At 37.8% G+C, this 21,114-nt stretch overlaps 1 protein-coding gene and 1 long non-coding RNA gene across 2 annotated transcripts in view; one reads left to right on the top strand and one right to left on the bottom strand.

Moving 5' to 3' along the window:
- The window catches only part of LOC308071571, a 377,062-nt gene that overhangs the window by 176,653 nt on the left and 179,295 nt on the right, over nt 1–21,114 (bottom strand). Inside the window, exon 2 of the long non-coding RNA XR_013931244.1 lies at nt 2,147–2,302. This is a non-coding gene — a long non-coding RNA (uncharacterized lncRNA). The remainder of the gene's footprint in view (nt 1–2,146; nt 2,303–21,114) is intronic.
- The window catches only part of OLFM3 (olfactomedin 3), a 65,970-nt gene continuing 53,100 nt past the window's right edge, over nt 8,245–21,114 (top strand). Inside the window, exon 1 of the mRNA XM_080407123.1 lies at nt 8,245–8,501. Coding sequence (XP_080263249.1) covers nt 8,433–8,501 — 69 coding nt within the window. The 5' untranslated portion in view covers nt 8,245–8,432. The remainder of the gene's footprint in view (nt 8,502–21,114) is intronic.

The following is a 21,114-nucleotide window of genomic DNA, read 5'->3' as shown; positions in this document are numbered from 1 at the left end:
GAAAAAAAAAAAGACTATCTCAGAGAATTCATTAAAGCTTTGGTTTTGAGCCCACTTCTTAACAGCTGGAGCTAGGGTATATTCAAAAAGATCATGAGATTTATATGAACACTCATGCAGTGCAGATATGAGCAAGTAAGTACACAGTTTATGTACCTCACTGTCATGCCTCAGTATTACCCCAATTTAAAGAGCTCTCCTCTGGCTTAAGAAAAAAAAAAAAAAAGTGGCAATAATGTATAAACTGAAGTTCCTATGAAACAATGGTCAAAGGTCAGCACAAAGGAGTGACTTTTTTTTTTAATGAATTATGAAAAAGCTTAATACGGTTCTTAGAAAGACTACAGCCATCTTCTGAAAAAAAAAAAAAAGTGGAGGTGGGCCAAAATTCCATACATGTTTTTTTTGATTGTCAATAAAATCACATGAAATTAGAAAACTGAGTAATTAGTACGCTACTGTTCCTGTAAATAAAAACTCACATCAAACTGGTCTAAAACTATATATAGGCACATATATACATCTAAAACTATATACTATAGATCATACCGGTCAGAAAATATATACTGATGGGAAATAAAGCACCTATTTTTTCCCAGATATGTTGAGGGGCAAGACTGGCAGCTCCCAAGTCCTGCACACAGCAGAAGAGACAAGCCAGTTGTGCAGATCACCACTGTTCACATTCATACAGGATCATAGGATAGTTCAGGCTGGAAGCGGCATCAGGAGGTCTCCAGACCAAACTGCTGCTCAAAGCAGGGTCAGCTGTGAAGTCAGGCTTGGTTACTCAGAGTTTTATTCAATCTGTTCAAGAAAACCTCCAAGGATACAGACTGTACTACCTTGCTGGGCAACGTGCTCTGGTGCTTGACTGTCCTAATGGTAAAAAAAGGCTTCCTTATGCCTTGCAACATGTAGCGTTTATAGCTATTCTACTTCCTGAATATCAGATATTGTAGATATGATTCACTTTTCAGATACACCAGTTGTAAATGAGGGATAGCTGTCCAAAACCCAACAAAATTACTGGAATGTAAACCACAGTATGAGGTTACATGACCTTTTGCTTCAAAGCATAATAATTTTCTTACAATTATTTATTATGGATTATTTAATCCAGTTATTCCGTCTAGAATTTACAGATAGGCTGATATCCTACAGAAAATTGAAGAAAATCTTTTTAAACGTTCCTCTCTAAAGAAGAGAGACTTTGACCGAGTATCTTAGCCAAAGCTGTGAATGAGTGGAATTGGAATGAATTGAATCATTTCATCTGTCCCTCTGTTGCTGCCATGCAACAGGAGTAAAATCAAAACAAAACTAGAGCCAACTCTCAAGCATTTGGGATAACACTGGGCAAATGGAAATGATTAAAAAAAGGATAATACATCCTACATGCAAGTTATGGTCTCCCAAATTTGATATTGTAATGAGAAAATAGAAAACAAAATGTACATTGTGGAATGCAGAATTTGCTAAGAAGTGAAGTCTACCCAGTGCAACTCTTAAGAGAGCACACCTATACCACTTTGAGACTTGGAAGAAGCTAGTTTGGAGGTCTCTTCATTCATGGCAATTAGTGTATAACCTGGATAATCTCCTCACAGATTAAGAAGAGCAGATACTATTTGATAATGGCCAAGAGACACATCAATTTACTTTTTAGAAACCCTTACTTTAGAACCTAACCTTGTAGGAAGCAAACCAAAATACCTTTTCAAAGTATTTATTTTCCTAACATTTGCCTTTTTAAAAGCTGTCTCTCTATTTAAACTGATCTGAGAGAATACTAACACATACTTTCACAGCCACAACCCTACATCAGTATTCAAAATCTAATCCTACAGAAACACAAGGGGAATGCCAGTAAGCTTCAGCTTAGACAATTACTTTCTTCAGATTAGTTATATTCTAGCATCCAGCTGGAATTAAAATATCAAATATGTGTCAACTAAAAAAGATTATCATAACAGTGCCTGACTTTATGTCATCACCTGTAACAAGCATACGTCTTGGCTATATGGGACACAACCAGGAATATCGCACTAGTATCACAAATAGCACCATACTACTAGGTTCTTTTAAAAACTGAAACAGATTAAAAATCAAAGCAATGAACTACTGTATTACAGAAAACACCTACCTCTTAAGCGCATTTGGCTTTGCGACAAGTTCTTATGGAAACTTTTCTTTCTCCACTCCAGCAGAAATTTCTGCACAGAAGACAGGTGTGAGATACTAGATATACTGATTTCCTCATTTGGGGAAAAACATCAGGGATGAAGGTAACATTCACAACCTTGAAACAGAACAGAACAGAACATAAAATCCATCAGAATATTTGCACCATAATTTATAGTCATGACCTAGTATTTCTTCTAAGTACTTGTGCCCTTAAGTGATTATGACAAAGACTGGTATTGCAATTGAACTTCTAGTAGTGGTTACTTATTATTTTTATTATTTTGAGAGCCACACGTGTGAGATTCTGAGCCCCAGAAACTCCCTAATGATCAATAATTGAGGATGCCCTCCAGTCCTTTCAGTTCCCACAAACATCATGTTGTTACACAGAAATATTGCAAGCAGCCTCATTACTATGACATTTTGGTCAGTAAATATCCATACATATGCTGTGAGACACAAACTAGGTTTGCTTGCATATAAACATTTAGAGAATTAAAATTACTATCAAAATAAATAAATGTGTCATCATACAGCATACTGCTCTGTCTTTGTTATTGCAGTGTCTATTTGCAAAGTATATTATGTTCTAAATTAGAAGAAATATTTAATATTAAAACACTATAAATTTCTAAGAGTTAGCTAGGGAATTAATTTTCTGATCATCAGCTACTTAGCTCAACTGTAACTGTGACTTGACAGGCTGCAAATTATGGATTTTAAGAGGTAATATTCAATTTTAAATTATGCCAACTGAATATTTTACTGTTTAAAAATTATATTATTGCTATTCGTATTGAGTAATTGTACCTTCTTTATTTTTAAAATCTGCCAGCCCAACCAAATTTCCATTAAACAACTGACTAGATTTTACTATCTGCACTAGAATTCTGAAATAAAACATCTCAACCTTAGTTCTCCAAGTTTCACTTATTCTACGTGATCATGGCACTGTAAGAACATCAGAATTCATCAAGAATACATTTACTGTATTTGTGATCTTTTACAAGAGAATCTTAAGCCTTAAGTGTAACTATATTTACAGTTATGTCCCACATAACCAATAATACATGTACAGGCTACTCTGATGGGATACGTCATATTGTACTTGTGCATATAGGAAGGGGAAAATATCAGAGAGCTTGCGAGCACTGTTCCATAACCTTCTAGGAAAAGCATTTTTGATAGGTAAGCATTCTTCATATATTCTGTCAATTTCATGAAGAATGTCATTCCTACATTTCAAACTTATGCAATCTTTAATTACATATTTTCATTTCTACTTATACCGTAATATATTAACTGATTTGTGAATCTGAAAAGACTATAACCATACGGTGCTCTAAAGTAAAGATTATGATAACTCCTAAAAGGCCAGAAAGAGAAAGAGTATTTATTTCACTAATTTGTTTTCGATGCATAAATGAAGTCCTGGGGGGAAAAAGCCTAAATGACATCTGAAAGAAAAACCAAGAAAACTGAATAACTTTATAGAAATATTTACAAATACTTATATTCCTATTAGCTTTATATAAAACATATTTCCACAGAATTATGCCTTTTTTGTATTTCATATGAACTGTAAATACCTAGTAACACTTTACTAGGGCAGTTTCTTCACCAATTTAAATTAAGGTCAAACTTCAACAAAAATAAATTCTAAATACGGATCAGTTTTAGAGAAAGAGTTGTAGATCTGACAGAGGTGCCTGACTCACTGGTTCTCTATTAAACCTGTCCACTTCACCCAGTACCTAAATATTTCTGTACATCTGTCATGTGCAGCTTTGTATACTTCACAGAAGCCAGTAACAATTATGCTGATTCACAGCTACTTGCATGTAGAGTAAGCTCACGGGGAAACAGCATTAGTATTGCAGTTCTTCAGAAAACTGAAGTTTAACTATTTTCAGTGCACTCTTACAGAGATATATACAAAGGTAATTTCCACAGAGGAGTTCCTAAAAAAACCCTGAGTAACAAAAGTTCTTTTAAAATATTCACTTTAAGAGAGCAGGGATTAGGAAACACATCAACTGCTAGATTTGTTTTAATAATTATTTACCTTTCAATCTTGATAACATACAGAACAACAAAATACATTTTTCAGGTATTAGCAGGACTTCAAAAAATACTCAGTGTTGACCTAGTTGTACAACTCTATTTAGTAATCACCACTAGGACAGTTACACTGATAAAATATGCTGCCAAAACCTCATTTCAATCTTGTAACTAACTAATAGAGCAATGTGGATTAGGAAGTGAGATTGTAGTATTGACAGATTCCAAAAATGAATCTTCTTACATGACTGATAACTATAAAGTATACTTCAATCTGATGGCAAAATCTACCCAAATATAAGCAGATTTAATGATTTACAGTAGTCTTGAATTTTGTCCCATATCTGCAATATCTCTGTACTTTAACATCTACATACTCTTCAATTGCTAAATTAAATGGATTAGTATTCTACTGATTTTTCTATTCACCTCATCTAAGAACAGTTCAAGAATTCTGTTTCTCTCCCATTCCTTACAAATGTAATCAAATAAAATACCCATCATAAAAGTTTAGCTTCTGTATCATTGATAGCCTAATTTTGTTCTCATCCTTCTCTCTTGTTAGTTTCATTGAAATACCGAAATTGCGTCTGTAATGAAAGACACATCTATGCTCTCCCAGGACATTTCAACTCCATTAAAGTCAACAAGTCAGTGTTCAGCCCCTCTTCCCAACTCCCTAAACTTCTCATCCTTATAATAAATACAGAGAATGTCTAAAATTCCAAAACCAGACCACCTTCCTAACTTAGTAGAAGATTCAACACCCATGACATATTCAGCGTAAATATATGGCTGATTTCATGAAAAATTTTCTTGTCTAGAAAAAATATTTGATAGCACTGCAATTAAAAAGTTTTCAGATGTGACCTGCTATAAATCATTTAAAGACTGTCTTTCTACATATGCATACATACATTGTCTTTTATCACAGCTCCCGTCAGTACTTTCACGCTGTCAAATTCAGGTTGCAGAACTTGGAACTGACTTATATATAATTCAGCACCTACATGCAATTTATCAACTTCAGTTTCCAGCGTACCCAAGTGAACAAGTACCTTATTCCAACTGCTAGCAGTATGTCTTGCAATATGGTGTGAAAAAGAAGTTGTTATAATTTTAACTACAGACTGAAAATATCCTTCACTATCTAGACAAGCTGTATTCCACATGGCTCCATTTTGCTAATACTCTGTCACTGATGCCTGCAGGAAAACTTTTGATATCTCTCTTCTCCTCTCATGACTGAGTATTTTACCCTGACTGCAGTCATCTCCATACAAAGAATTCAGAAAAAAAAAGTAACTCACATAGAATTTCATAGGTTTTAAGCATTATTAAAAGCTTTGTTAAAGATCTTCAGAATCAGCTTTGCCACTCTGGGGTATATAACAGAAATAAAAGCTTCATATGGACCTGAATTTTGTTTAATTTTTGAGATATGTTTTAACAAGCCCAATTATTTCAAGTACTAATTGCTAGTGATTCTCACTGCTCTTCAGACAGTCTTTTCTGACAAAAAAATGAGTTTTCAGGTTGCTAGAGGGTGGAGGAGTAAGTCTGATACATCTTTTATTTTTCTTCCTAATGGATTGTTAAAATCAAGTGGCACAGAATTAGGTCACTTTATGCCATCCTTTTGAAACATGTTGTGGTACCTTTTCATATATCAAACAAATTATAAGTTTGTAACACATAAAACTATCTGAGGAGTTCAGGAGATCTGAAGTCTCACATTTTTCAGGGGCCTGGGGAATCATTTGTTTTATTTTTAACTTTACTCTTCAATATTTTACTGATTTCACAGACAGATATTCCAAGCAGCATCAGGAAGTGACCAAACACACTGCATCGCTGAAGCTTTTCAAGAAGTTTGCATGCTATAATTGATATAATAGTTTACACATTTTGCCAGTTTTACCCATAATAGAATAAAAAAATGAAGGAGAGAAGAAGTGTGGTGAAAATGAAGGTAGGGAGAACAAGAGAACTAGTCATTGAAGTACTCCAGAAAAGATCTAAATACCTTCACACCTGCCTTTGTGGCTTTATAAATTAAGTTCTTTCTTCATAAGAAATTGTTTCTTTGAAACACCGTTCACTTTGTCCTTTGGAGAATCTCAGATTTCCAGTGCTTTAGTACCATTACTTATAACAGGATCCATACTAATATTTGCAACTATCCTTTTTTATTTTTTATTGGTATTTCATAGAAAATAGACCTTTCACATTTTTTTTTTTTTACAGGTAAAAAAACCCAAACACTAAACTAGTCTTCTTTCTATATCTTTCTCAATAGAGTCTATATCAGAGGGATTCTCATTCCATTTGAGACCCTGGGATGTCAATAGAGCCTCATTCATAAATTTTGTAATTCATTTTCTTGCTGTAAGGAACCACGTTTTGTAGACCTTCCTTCCATGGAAATGAAATATATCTTTGCAAAAGATGCTGCTGACCGAAAGGGGATTTCTCTAAGTCATCTTAGCATAAAACATACTTTTTGATTCACTCAAACAAAAATTTGGTTATTTTAATCCTAGAAGAAATTCAGAACTCAAAAATATAATAAATCACTGCAAGAAAAAATGGCATTTTTGATCTGGGAACATTATGCCAAGGATATGCAATCTTTTCAGATAGCACGTGGGCAGAACAGTTTCTGCATTATTTGTCTTTCAGCAGCAGTCTTGACTCTTGAAGACAAAAGACACCAATCTCGTAGACTTGGAGAGAATAAGTTAGAAAACTATGCCCTGTCCGTCCTCATCCTAATAGATGCTCAACCAAAACACCCTCCAGAGCTTGGATTTCTGGTTTGGGTTGGTTGGTTTGTTTTTTTTTTACACTAGAGTTGTGCTTCTTTAAGGATATTTTTCCTCTTTGTTAAGATTACATAGCACCTAAAAATCCACAATAGTGTTAGCCTTTCTGTGCTAGAAAAAGTACACAATGTAGACCCCAGATCTAATCTAATCAAGACAAAAATACATTGCTAACTGTAAAGCTAATACATGCACATACATGCAAAGCTGAAAAAATAATTTATAATAATCGTAGTTGTACTCTTATAAATCAGGTCACCCTGACTGTAGATCAGGAACTTGAATCTTCTAAGGGAAAATAACTGAAACCCTAACATACTTTGCCCGTGCTAACAGAGTGGTGCTGTTTAAAGTGTGATTTATGTTCGGGCCACACTCAGGTGTGCTGAAGGTGCAGCCCTGAGGAAGCCAAACCACATCCCTGCCGGTACCTCCCCAGCTGGAGCTGCCGAAGGGTGACCACGACCCGCGGCACGGGCCGGCAGGAGCCCACCCAAAGCCTCGGCTGGCTACAAACGTGATGACTGATAAGAGAAGGAAAGCCCTGACTGCAAGCTACAGCACGCCCTCGGGAGGGCCAACCACCTGCCCCCACCCCCCGTACGGGCCTTCCCATCACAGCCCACCGGCCGCAGTAAGGCGCCGTGGCGGCCCCCCGCAGCCCAGCTGCAAGGCAGCGCGGGGGCTTCCCCGCCACCAGGGCTCAGCCAAGCCCTGAATTAACTTTCCAGGCGGGGAGTGAAAGGGCGGGATAGATCCCCTAGAAAAAAAACCAACCGCTCCTCTGAGCGCCCTCTCGCCGCCGCGGCTCCCCACCGCAGCCGCCGGCCCCTCTCCAGGGGCGCCCGGCCGGAGAGCCGCAGCTACCCGCCCGCAGCCAGCGGCGGAGCGGCGCCCGGCGGCACGGGGCCCGCCGCGGAGCAAGGAGCCTCTGCCGGCGGGGGACAACACCGAGTTCGGGCGCAGGGGCGCGGCGCGCCCAGGTGGCGCCTCTCCTCAGCCCGCTGCCGCCCCGCAGCAGCCCCCCGCCCGCGGCTCCCTCGCGACGGCGGTGATGTCACATCCGCCGCTCCCCGCGCCGCCGTCGCCCGGGCCCAAACTTTTGCGGTGGGCTGGCCGGGGGCGGAGGGGAGGGGCGGGGGTGGGACGGGGCAGCGGAGCCGCGCCGGCAGCGCGGGCAGCGTCGTCCTCGCCCGCCCTCCCCACGCCGAGGCCGCCCGCGGAATGAGCGTCCCCCGGGCGGCTGCCGTCTCCACTCGGGCTCCGGCGGGCGGGCAGAGAGCGCGGCTGCCGGCGCTGCAGCAGCAGCGGAGTGAATGACCGAGCGGAGCGGCGCGGAGAGGCAGCCCCGGGATCAGGATGCGGGCGCCCGCCAACATCCTCAACCTCCTGCTGCTGTCCTTGCTGGCCGGCCTCGACCCGTCCAAGGTAGGCGCCGGCCGGGCGCCCCCGCGGTGCGCAAGTTGGCGTGGCCGCAGCCAGGCAGGCGGCGCCGGCCCGCGCACGGCGTATGCGGTAGCGGGCGAAGCGGCTCCGCCGGGCGGCTGGGCGGCCGTGGGCGGCGGCGGGCGCGTGTCCTTGGTCGCCCGATCGGCCGGGAGGGAAAGTCCGTGGCGGAAGCGGCCGTTCCCGGTACCGGGCTTACCGGCTGCGCGGGGCGGCGCGGTGCCAGCGGGCGGAGGGGCCGCGGGCCGCGGGCGGGCACGCTGCAGCGGGCGCTCCCCGTTCCGATCCCCCGGCCCCCCCCGCAGAAGTTCCGGCGGGGGCTCGGGGCTGGGGCGCGCCTGCGACTGGGGCCGGCGGTGCCCGGCGGGAGCGCACGGCGTTCCCCCGGGCCGAGGCGCTGAGGCCGGCGGTGCCCGGAGCCTCGGGGAAGCAGCCGGGCACCGGGAGCAGGGACGGACGGACTCCGGCTGGGAACAGATTTGCTTGGAGTGGAACCGGAGGCGTCACGTGCAGACGCTGGTTTTAGCCCTATTTAGCGCCGTTAGGCTGCTGCAGCGTTCCGCTATCTTCAAACGCGTTCGGGTCACCAAACGATCACAGCCGATACTGAAATAACGCCAAAAGTACAATGTTTTCGCCATGCAGCCTTGCTTGTGAAGGTGATTTTAGGTTAAACCATTAAAAAAAAAATCGGAATTGCACTATAGCACTTAAGAGCAATAATGACTGAAGCCCCCCCTAGGCCTGCAGATGCCTGTAGTGCTGCATCTTATAGATGTACGACTTGTCTCATTTGTCTTTTTGTGACATGCAGTCTTGTAACTGTCAGCGTTATTAAAAAGTACCAAGAGAAAACATTCATATAGTATTGCAGTCCATTACCGGCAGTGGTCCTTACTGTTTTGCCACAATGTATATTGTCTGTTGGTGAACATCATTTTAATGATACTGTTTAGGTATCATTATGAGGCATTATTACCATATGAGGCAATGCTCAGGTCTTCTGGCAGGTTTCTTTCCATTAAAATAAAGGTATTAATCACATACACAAATAGGTACTGCATTTCCAACAATATGGAAGAGATGTTCCTCTTGTTTAAAAAATATCAACATGGAACTTAAAAAGCAATTCAGTGGAAATCTGATTTATAGCTGCAGTGTTCTCACAGGCTTTTTATCAGTAAGATACAGTGAAAACTCAAAAAAGCAGGAGGTGATACAGGATTAATAACATTAGCTAAGTAATTATATCAATGTTATTAAACAACAGCTGTTTGAAAGTATCAGCTATTGCTGTATCTGTAGAGACTCATCAGGCAATACCCAGGAGTTCCACATCTGTGTGAACAGCAACACATGGTCACGTTATAACTACAGGCTTCCACACACTCATTTTTCTATCTTCTGTTACACACACACACACATATATATGTTACACACATATATAGATGTGTATAAACACATCTGTTAAAGTTAAGAGACTTTAAAAAAGACTGTGGAAAGCAGGAAAAGCAAAACTTGTATCACTATCTATCCACAGAAGAGTATAACCAGCAAACAGGCTTCAGCTGGCAGGATTCTTCTTTCAGTTCAGGTGTCAGAGATATGCCCCAAAATAACAGTGGGAAGAAATGCTCCATATCATATTTCTGTCACCATCCGCAGGATGAGCCACTGGACTGAAATGGCATAAATTAACTTCTGAAACTTTGCTTCTAGCCCTTTTTGCTGTGGCATCCTGTGCAGAGGGCATAAAAACGGCCTTTATTTCATCACTCTCTGTGACATTTCCAGGGATATTAAAATGTTCGTTGCAGGCTCTTTTAACTTTGTCAAGGGGTCATGAGCCAGAAAGCTCTAAGTCCTTAAGGTTATGCAAAAATAAGAGCCCTTAATCAAAGCCTGATGTTTATCAGAGCTAAACTGGATTTTCAGAAATAAGAACATGACATCAAATGGTTACTCCCATCCTTGGTTAAGATGCTACACCACATTAAGCACACAAAAGATGCCACATGGCAGATATTTAGTTTTGTTGACTATGAACAACAGATTTTGTATGCCTGTGAAAAATGACATGTAAAAATGTTTGCAGGGTTTTTTTAGCAAATAAGTACAAGTTGTGACTGAAATACCACTTTAGTAATGGAAGCACTGCTCAGTTATTTATCTTGCTTTGTGCTAAATTGAAGTGGAATAATGACTTTCTGCCCTGCAGGTTGGGAAGCAAATATATCATATGAAATTAATTGTAGGAAACAAGGGGATGTTAAATTCTTTCTGTTCCAAAAAGAATTGTGCAATATGCTCATGACTATACAGACAACTTTTTACATGCCCTTGACACTCACAAACTACTCAGCTTATGAAAATCAATCACATCAGGCATTTCAAAGTATACACAATACATTCCTATTCATCTCCTACATAATTACTATTCAAGTAATAACTTATTTTACTGATCAACTACTTTAAAATAATGCCTGGGAAAAAAAGCTTTGATATAGTACCAGGCCATCACTGACAGGAGCGTGCTGTCCACAGGCACTCTTATTATGGCGGGGCTTTTACGCTAAACTTACCAGGTTATTTACTGATAGTAAAGAGTTTAAGTATCGCCATCTTATGGTAAAATATGTAACAAAAATATATATGTACTTTATTCTTAAACCTCTGGAACACTAGGATTTTATTTCAACCATAGTAATTTATTGCCCATGCTTTTCTATTCTTCTTTTTTTTCCCCTGCTAAGCATGCTACAGAATTATTGACCACCTCTGGAAATTCTTCTTTAAGAAATGGAAGACAGTTCACTACTGATTAATTTTAAACACTCTCAGTGCTAATTACAGAACATCAATTTTACAAGACTTATTAAATATTATATCTGTTAATGTGATTCTAATTTCTCTCTGTATTTACATAGAAAAATGGAAGAAAATATAATTATTCATTATAATATATTTCAGTAAAATTTTATTTCTGGCAGGTTGGCTAGATATTCAGCAGGAAGCCAGCTATAGGGAAAGGACTTGGAATATAAAATCTTTCCTTTCTCCTACACTTAAATGCAGTATCTTGAAGGAAGAAACTATTACATACTAGGAAATTTCTAAGAGTTACTGCTAGGTGGCATCTCTGTGCTGCTTTTCTGCAAGCCTAGAGTTTTATGTAGTGACCTTCATAGTATGTAAAGTGGACTTCTCTTAAAGGGTTGCTTTTGCTGGCCACCATTTGATAATCACCACAGTATAACCAAATGAGCATTTTATAGTGATGTAATGCTGCTCTACATAGAAATCAAGCTCAGCGGTTTTCAAAGTCTAGATGGCTTTTTTGAAGTTAAATTTTGAACATTTAAGTAGATCTGGAAAATATGTTCATTTTTCAATGCAGTTCATTAACTTTTTGCGTTTAACTTTTATGATGGCTGTATGTCCTACATCTGTTGGGTTTCAATTATTTGAATTTCAGAAGAAAAAACCCCAAACTGTTTCAGAAGCCTGCCAAGTACAATCCCAAACATAAGCAAAGTGTAGTATCATTAAGGACAGTTACAGAAAGCAACTCTTATCTGGTATTCATTGCTTGGGATAATAGGATGTTTGGGAATATTAACATTAAATAATAAAAGTTAATTTGAAACCAGTAATCTATTTTTGAATGCTTAATTAAACTTTGTATTTTGATCTCTGAAATGGCTGTGTGTCTAGATTTTAAAAATCTACAATTTTCACACATAATCAGACTACACAACTAGCCAATAAAAACTTTTCCCCAGATTTCAAGAACTTGCCAGTAGGAAGAGCATGCTACTTTAATGCTACTTTGCAATACAAATTAATCTCTATTGTGAGAATTTATAACAAGAATACTATGTAAATACAAGGGTTACCACAATACACTATTTTTGTTGGAAATATGACTCATAGTACTACTTTGCACTGCAAAATTGGAGGGAAATCTCGGCTATATGGGAAATTAATTTACCCTTTTACCTACAGTATTAGAATTCAGTCAATAGGAAAATCGTATATAATTATTTAGCCTGCATGATTTAAGAATGCTATAAATCATTAATTGCTGAATGTGGTCAACTCTTGCTTCCTGTCTGCTCTCCCATTTCTGAGCAACATGATTCAATAGCCATTGAAGAACATCCTGTTGCTGTCAATATACCCTGGGCCCTCTCCCAGGTGTCATTGCAGTTATTTTACTCTCAATCTGGTAAATTCAATCAATGGGTAAAAAGCAAAGACTGTTGTTAACACTACTGGTTCTTCCTGCAATGGTCAATACAGTGTCTTCTAACCTTTGAGTCCCAGAAAAAAAGATGCTTCACATATTTCCTATTCATCCACACTCAGTGACACACATCCACCATATGTTATATAAAATCACAAAGGAATTCGCTACATCATTTTAAGTAACATATATGAAGGTATTTGAAAACACTATGCAAAAACATGCATGTGACATCTACATGACTGCTAACTCTTGTGGTGTTATCAGACACCACACAGTCTTTAAAGGCTTTTTAAAACTGTTGATGCTATGTGAAGAGACCTTTTCCTTCTCTAGCTAAAAAGATTGTGTTGTTCACTACTAATGACTGTTGCTTCTTTGAATGCACTGATGCACTGATTATATACATCATATATAATCTCAACAAAAAAAGTATATGTACGCACAGATGTGTATACATATACTAAATATTTCCCATTAGAAGTATATTGCCTTCAGGGAACTGGGCACATCCACTTTTCTTCTGTATTTGTTCAAGTTGTAAGCCAATAAAGCAGGAACAAATCGTAAAATATGTGAAGAAGAAAAAGTTGAAGCAGAAAAGTTGACTGTCAGGAACAGGAAATACAGTCTAAGAGCTATTAAACCAGCATTTAACAATAGCTCTAAAAATGGTGTTTCCAGTTGGCTACAGATTTAAGTTATAACTTTCAAGCTCAAATCCATGAAGTTCATAAGGGGCCTATTAAGAAAGGAACAGGGAGTCCTCACAGAGGGTCCAGTCTAGTTGACTGAAATCCCCTTTTTTAATACTGTAGTACTAACAAAAATGCTTCCCGTATCACTTAGGCATTCTTACTAGATCTTCACTGAAAGCCAGGTAAAATTCAAAAGCCTTGTGTAAATCTGTGCAGCAGTAGTCTGGGAGCAGTTCTCTCAAAGACCATCTTTCAAAAGAACACCACTCCGTCCTGCTGCTTCACTCCACAAGGCAGTGGATTTCCTGCCTAAGATGAAACCTAGAGAAAGGGAGGACTTTGTGTGCCTGGGTTTGTATACAGAATTGTTTTCATGAAGAATATTCAGAAACAGGTGGAAAACTTCTCAAACATAGAAATGAACTGAAAATTTCAGGAATTCTTGCATTTAAGCCTAAGTGGTATAAAAATAGAAAGAACATACATCAGTATTCCAGACCAGATCTATTATTCACATGTTTGTAAACCAAGATGTGTGACACAAGCATGTTTCTGCACACATTAATCATTCGACCTAAGAACCTAACTAGCAGAATTCTTAGTCCTCCAAGCCAGTAGAAAACAGAAATACGGTAGCAGTATGTATTACTCTTAAAATACTTGGACTAGTCTACAGGAAAACATTCTAGAGGTAAATATTTTTATGTAGTTCAAGAATTCTGACAGATCAAAGGGCATAGATTGTATTAATTTAACATGAGGATGCAATGTGCACTACTTTCCACGTGGTCAGCTAGTAAGCGTGCACTTGGTGCAACTGCAGAACAGAAAAATTTACTGTTCACCTGATCTGACCTCATTTTTCAAAAGGGGGTTCCTGCACACACACACAACCAAAAAAAAAAAAAAAAACACACTCCAAAACTCTCCCCCTTCAGTATTTTTACTGACTCTTCTTTTCTGAGAGGAAATTATCTTAATGCAATCACAGGGAGATCTATTAAGAACTCTCAAAGTACACGGCATCAATCTTCATGTACTCCATGCTGACATTAATGATGTTTTTGTTGAGTTTGCTAAAAAGAAAAAACAGGTGATAAACATCGTAACCATTCCTTTAGTCAGTCAGCTGGGACACTTTCCTAAGATCAGAAAGAAATTAATTTTCTAGAAGACACAATTCCTTTTACTTTAGTACTAAGTTATCTTTACCACCAATTCAGAAATTTGATTCTTTTGTTTATCATAGTTGCACTGGAACACAATGAATATTAACCAGAAAGGACAGTGCATGTTATCCAAGAAGTAAGAAAATAAGTGAAACGGAAATATAAAGGTGGCTCTTTTGTAGTGAAAGCTGCACAGACCTCCAATTTAGAAATGGACAAAAAGTTGCAACTTCAACAATTCTGATTATGGCACATTATTATCTATCTATCTGAAGGACACCCATCCACCACTGATGGCCACTTGATACCCCTCACTGTCTGAAATAATGGAGTTACCCTCATTTCAAGATGCAGGAATCAAACACGAGTAGTTAGTTAAGGAAGCATTTGTGTCTGTTCATGAATTTAAGATTCATATTACAATGTTTGGGTGATAGTGAAGCCCAAGCAAAGACAGTTGTGATATTATTTCTTAATGTTGTGCACAGCACAGTGTCAAGAAATGTGTCTGAAAAAAAAGGAGACTGATCTTGGACATAATCCCTTATGTCACAGTATTACTTCCAAGAATGGGACACTTCACTATAAACAGAGACTACAGCTTCAGATTTTTTCATTAGTGACTCCAATCTTAAAGGCAACTGAAATTTTACCAGCAGCATAATTTATCAGAACACTTGAAACTATTTTTAAAAAATTACTATTTCAACATTCATTCTTTTATTCCTGTTATTAAAGGTTTTTGAAGTCTAGGTTTGCTTGGAATTGGAGAATTCATATTTCTGTCTAAAAAAGACACCAAGACACTAGAATGCAAGATAACAAGGCTCCTCGTACGGATTATCTTATACCCATTCATAAGACCATCTCACTGGGAATAGCACTGAAAGATTTTTTTTAATAAATACGGAAAAAAATATTATCAGCCAAAGAAAGTTAGTACAATTTGTCTAGCTAGCTCTGTTTACTAAAACTAGATGATCTCTAGTCTTCATCTTTACTGGCCAGCTTCTAGAAGGTGTTTCCTAATAACCGCTAACCTAACAACACCATGAATAATATTATTCTTCAATTATTGGTGCACGTTATTAAAAACTACGGTTTCATGCACGTTATTAAAACCCACAGTTTCATAGAGATTTTCATGGACCTCCTTTTTTAGAACCACTCCTTTAGGAAAATACTTTAAAATGTGTTCCAGTGTATTCCTTTCAAGAAGATAACTAAGTACTTACATGATTTTCCATATATGAAATTGTAAAAGTTATTTGAGTTTGGACCAGTTTTAAAATTGGATTTACAGAAATAAGAACTTCAGTATATTGAAACTATATTAATACCTGTGGTGACAGGAAGTATTATTGATCTGAGATCTCACAAACACAAACCTGCCACACGCTTGCTTACTCATATTAAATGGGGCTGTTCAGTCTCAGCCTCCCTACTGCTATCATTTCTTTCCTATTTATTTTGTATAGTATCTTACATATTATCCTAACAATTCTACCTTATAATAAGATTCTGTGCATTTTCAATATATGGTATTGAGGTTTTCACAAGAATATATGTAGAAAACAGTGTAGTTGTAACACTGAGCTACTGTACTGAGTAACAAAGAGTACATAGAACAGATGGTATGAAATATTTAGATACAGCTGTAGATATATGCATTCTCAGTTCTCAGATAATGAGATCTCAGATCAGTATTATTTGCAGTCATCACAGGTATTTCTGGCCACTTGCATAAAGAATGCAGAGGTGCATGTCAGGCAAAGTAGCAGGTGAGCATATGACAACAAATAGGCTTTTTCTGAAGCATAAAGTAGGGAACTTTCAATATTTAGTACCTAATTCATATTTGCAGAAATCAACTACCAATTACATCTAGTGTCTTATTAACAAAAAAAAATCAGATAAATTCAGACATCACAAAAGTCCACAAATATATTAAACAAGAAAAAACACAGATTCAAATCACTCCAGCAATAAAATCATTGTAGAAATGAATGACAAATGACAGGTTAACAAAATCAGAATTGCCAAGTCCTTAAGTTTTCTTGGAGAACTGTGACCTCCTAAATTATTTATAATATGCCCTGCACGTATTTTACTCAGACTGACAATGAATTGAAAGCTTCTTGGAAATATATTATTCAGAGAAAAGATTTCTGAAAAGCAATTTTAAGCCTGAAAGTTACTTCTGTCACCTCAGCGTAGCCAACGAATTATTTTACAATATATGTTTTAAAGAATGTTCAGAATTGTGGGTGGTTGCTTCAAGGTAAAATTACCTTTCCTGTGGGATCAGCACCATTCAACAGATTATTTTCTTTTGAGTTAGCCTTTCTAATGCACTTAGTGATTTACTTTTTAAATCAGTAGCTATTTTTCAGATACAAAAAAAGCCTTGTTCAATGTGTCAGTTACAATACTATATTCCCTTTATTCAGCCTGGACATAATTTCTGTTCTGGTAGCTGATCTATCTTCAACAGCAGTTACTTAACATACTTTCAAAAATTAATTTATAAGAGGGGCAAAGGGCTGTGCAGACTTCCTCTGCTATCAGTCTCAGTGCATTCCCAGGATCTGCCCTTTGGCTCTGGTTCCCCAATCTGGATGTCTTCAGGACAACAGTACAGTAAAATCTGCCAAAATCAGAACCTTGAATAACTCTTTTAGAGGTTACATCCCTCCTGGTAATTATTTCAAGACATGGATAAGTAGAAATTATATATTTAAAAAAAAAAAAAAAGTGCAACTCAGAAAAAAAAAACCTATTCATAGTAAAACGTAGTCTAATAAAACTTGTTTTCCTGAAGATAAACACAGGGAATGATATTAACCTCTCAATCAGTCAACACCACTTTAAAATAATACTTGGTAGTTGCTCATTCATGGTAAATGCATCCTTAAGTAGATGACAAAAACCTTTTCATGAACTCTTGAATAGTCTGAAGCAGCTTTATAGAAAACAGGTCATGAAACTTGATCATCAGTGCAATCAGAGACCCCTGGAGGTCTTATAGCCCATACCTCCAGCATTTCAGAGCCCCTCTGAACAGCAGCTCTGACTGGTGATTTCCACTAATGTGGTGTCATTCTGCTCTGTTATCCTGAAGATGTTAAACATCAGCTACTCAGCAATGCCTCTTACTAGCAGCTGCAAGTCAGATTTCAAACCACCTCCCTTTACCAGTTCAAATATTTCTCTGTCTGCCTTGTAATTTACCCATCTAGTTCATAACTCCCCAGTTTGACTACAGCAAGGATACTATAAGATACCATGTCAAAAGGCTCAGTATGTGACATCCTCTTCTTATGGCTCAGGTAATCTGAGATATCTAGTGGTTTCTTTGTTTCTGTTCCTATTTTTCGATTAGACTTTGTTGGGTATGGTTAAAGTCCATTCCTAGAGGAAATACAGATCTATCCAGTGTATACAAAGAGTAATTGTGAGCTCATACAATTATTTTTTTTTTTTTTTAGTTTGCTTTCGTCAGGTCTTAAAAAGGCCTCAGTAAATACTGAACTTTATAAAACTCTATGGCAAAAAGAAACACTGGTATTATTATACAATGATGATTTATATCTAAGGCATTTTCTGTATATCTTCTCAGTGCAATGTTACCATGAATAATAGTTTTCAACTGGGAGATTGTGATAACATAATCTTATTATTTGTTTTCTTATCTTTTTTTATTGGAAGAGAAGATTCTGATTTTTCCTCATCACAGTTCTTACCCTAAAGCTATAAAGACTGAATTTATATTTCTCAACTTTTTCAGCAGCAAACTAAGGATCACATGCATAGACTTTAGTAAAGTCCTTGGATTGGTCAATTCAGAATGATTGGAAATTCTAATTTTTTTGTTAATGAGATACTGAGGTATCTCCTGGGCATTGTTTTTGCTATGGGAGATGTAGAAATACTGTGATTCATCTTCTTTACCATTTTGTCCATGACAACTCTTAGTTAACTGACAGCCACGATTCTTAGTTAAACCGAATTCTACTTATGACAGTGGTTTTGTATTATTTTGTATATTTGAGAAATAATTATTTATTGGTATAAATCTCTCCTTTTTCAGACATAGGATATAATATCCTTGCCCACTTGCACTACCAGTAAATTCAGTAGAATAAACAAATTTACGTTCTGTAAAGTATTTATTATTCTTATACTTCTCAGTCTGTCCCCTAAGTAAATTTATTCTAGTATTAGTACTCTCCCAGTGCTCTAATACATTTTTCAGTAACTCTTTAGTTAGTCCTCACTGCTTATTCTGCTTAATCCTTATTGAGGTATTCTGAAAAAAACACATTAGATGATTTTGAGATAAAGTACATCACATATGAAGAGTTAGTCATATCTCTGTCCTATGTGTATTCCTGTCCACATGGAGGACATCTGATTCATGGATAGACTTGTTCTCTGCCTTGCAGCAATAGTCAGTCCTGTTTGAATGTATCCTAGAAACAGCTCAAGATACAAAGATTGCCACTGACCTGTTTTCCATCCTGTCTCTGAATACATGCATAGTTATCAAAACATTAAAATCATATGTGTTAACAATCTCCCGTGAGGATCAGCTTTAGCCACAAGCAAAGAATATGATCACCTGTTTTTTTGTCTTTTAAAAGCCTCAAATTCCCCTCTGACTCTTTAACCTGAAGGCTAATCCTACATCCACCTCTAGCTGCCCTGTAACAGGCAGGAATTTACTGACTCCCAGACACTACCTCGGTCCCCAACAGAAATTCTGCAAGTGCTTATGCTTTTCTTTCTCTTTGTGATTAATATATTTGTATGGAGTGATACGGGCATTGCCATTTAAGAAGGTCAACAGTACGTAAGTAAGTAATACATGCAGTTGAACTAGACACACAAAAATGCAGTTGAAAGGTACATGAGTAAATGAGAAGCTATCTTCCATATTACGTTGCCCAAAACTTAAAGTTTCCTGTCTTACGGAAGCCCCTTCTGGCCCAGAAAACTATACTGAAACCAAAATCAAAGAATAAGAGAAGTTCCTCTAAGGTAGGAAGGCACATAAATAGTGAGATTGGCTATATCTTTACCCCTCTACTGAATTTGCACGTAATACTTCTGGAGTTGTGTATGCACCACATATTTCTACATTCTGTGATATTACAAGTTCACTTACAACATTAAAAAAAAAGTCAGTTGTGGCTGTCACAAGGGTAAATAATTAATTTGCATTCTAATCTTTTTTAATAAGAAGTTTAAAATAGTTTTTAATAACCTTCTGCTATAGTAGTCCTGCATACACTGCCAAAATAAATACCTCTGTATTAGCGCATGGTATAGCAATACATGTCTACCTTGTTTCCCTTCCATAATTCTTGCTGTGATCAGCAATACGTGCAGCACAATTCAAGGACTTCAGATTTCTGTGCTGTAGTCATCTTTTGCTGATCTTTCTTTGCCCTCTGGACTTGCTTTCTCATAAAACCACATACATATTCTGTTAAAGTTCAAGTCAGCGCGTGTGAATATCTTCACTGCAGTGATAGAGTAAAATAAGTGTATCCAAAGTTCAAATTACTGGCCTTACATTTACATACGGTACCCTCGTGGCTTTAAATGATTGCTGTTGTCCTTACCTAGAGTGACTGTTGCTCTTGCAATTCTCTGAGACCTTTGGAGTTTCTTTCAATTTAAGGAGCTTTTAAGTATTTCTCGGTACCACAGCTGGAACATTCAATCAGGTGTCACTTACAGAATAATTTTATGTATAAGTCACTTTGATTAATGCTGGTCAATGCATTTGAATCAAGAGAAGTACAAGAAATTGCAAAATACAAAGACCCCACTACATTATTTTCATCATAAGCTCTTCAAAGTTTTCAGAAAAACTGCCTTTAAACCAAATTTCAGCATCCAAAAAAGAAATTCAAGCTAGCTATGCAGCAGTTTGTGTTCCCCGTGATTATTTTCATAGATCTAACTTTTGCCAAAATCTTACAAATTTATTATTAATTGTGATGATCTGAGATAGAAGATTGTTGTTTTGGAGAGACAAAAGACTTTTTACACATAAATGCTCATGGAAGAATAGTATTAAAATTCTGTTCAGCAAAGCTAACTACTAGCTTACGGATTGTAGTTCTTTGTGAGACTGTGATTTTATTATAAAAAAATGCAATTAGAAATATGCTGACCCTTTCTCTGGAAAAGGCTAAATGTTTATTTAAGGAAAATAAGATCTCTACCTCATTTTACATTATCCACTCTATGCCATCAATCTTTTTCATAAACTCTCATTTCCAGGGACAAGTTATCTGTATCATTTCTAATGTTCATTTCCTACTCATTTATGAAACATGTTTAATTCACTATATCTATTTTTATTATTTAAAGATGTAGCTTCTATTTTAAATATTCCTTTCTTAAATTATTTCTGTTGAGGGGTGTGAAGGTTTAAGGACTAAGGGCAGAAGAAGTGGCTGGTTTACTTT

Source organism: Falco punctatus (genome assembly GCF_963210335.1).
Source record: "Falco punctatus genome assembly, chromosome: 11".
NCBI classification, from domain to species: domain Eukaryota; kingdom Metazoa; phylum Chordata; class Aves; order Falconiformes; family Falconidae; genus Falco; species Falco punctatus.
This window is presented reverse-complemented; position numbering and strand designations above follow the sequence as displayed.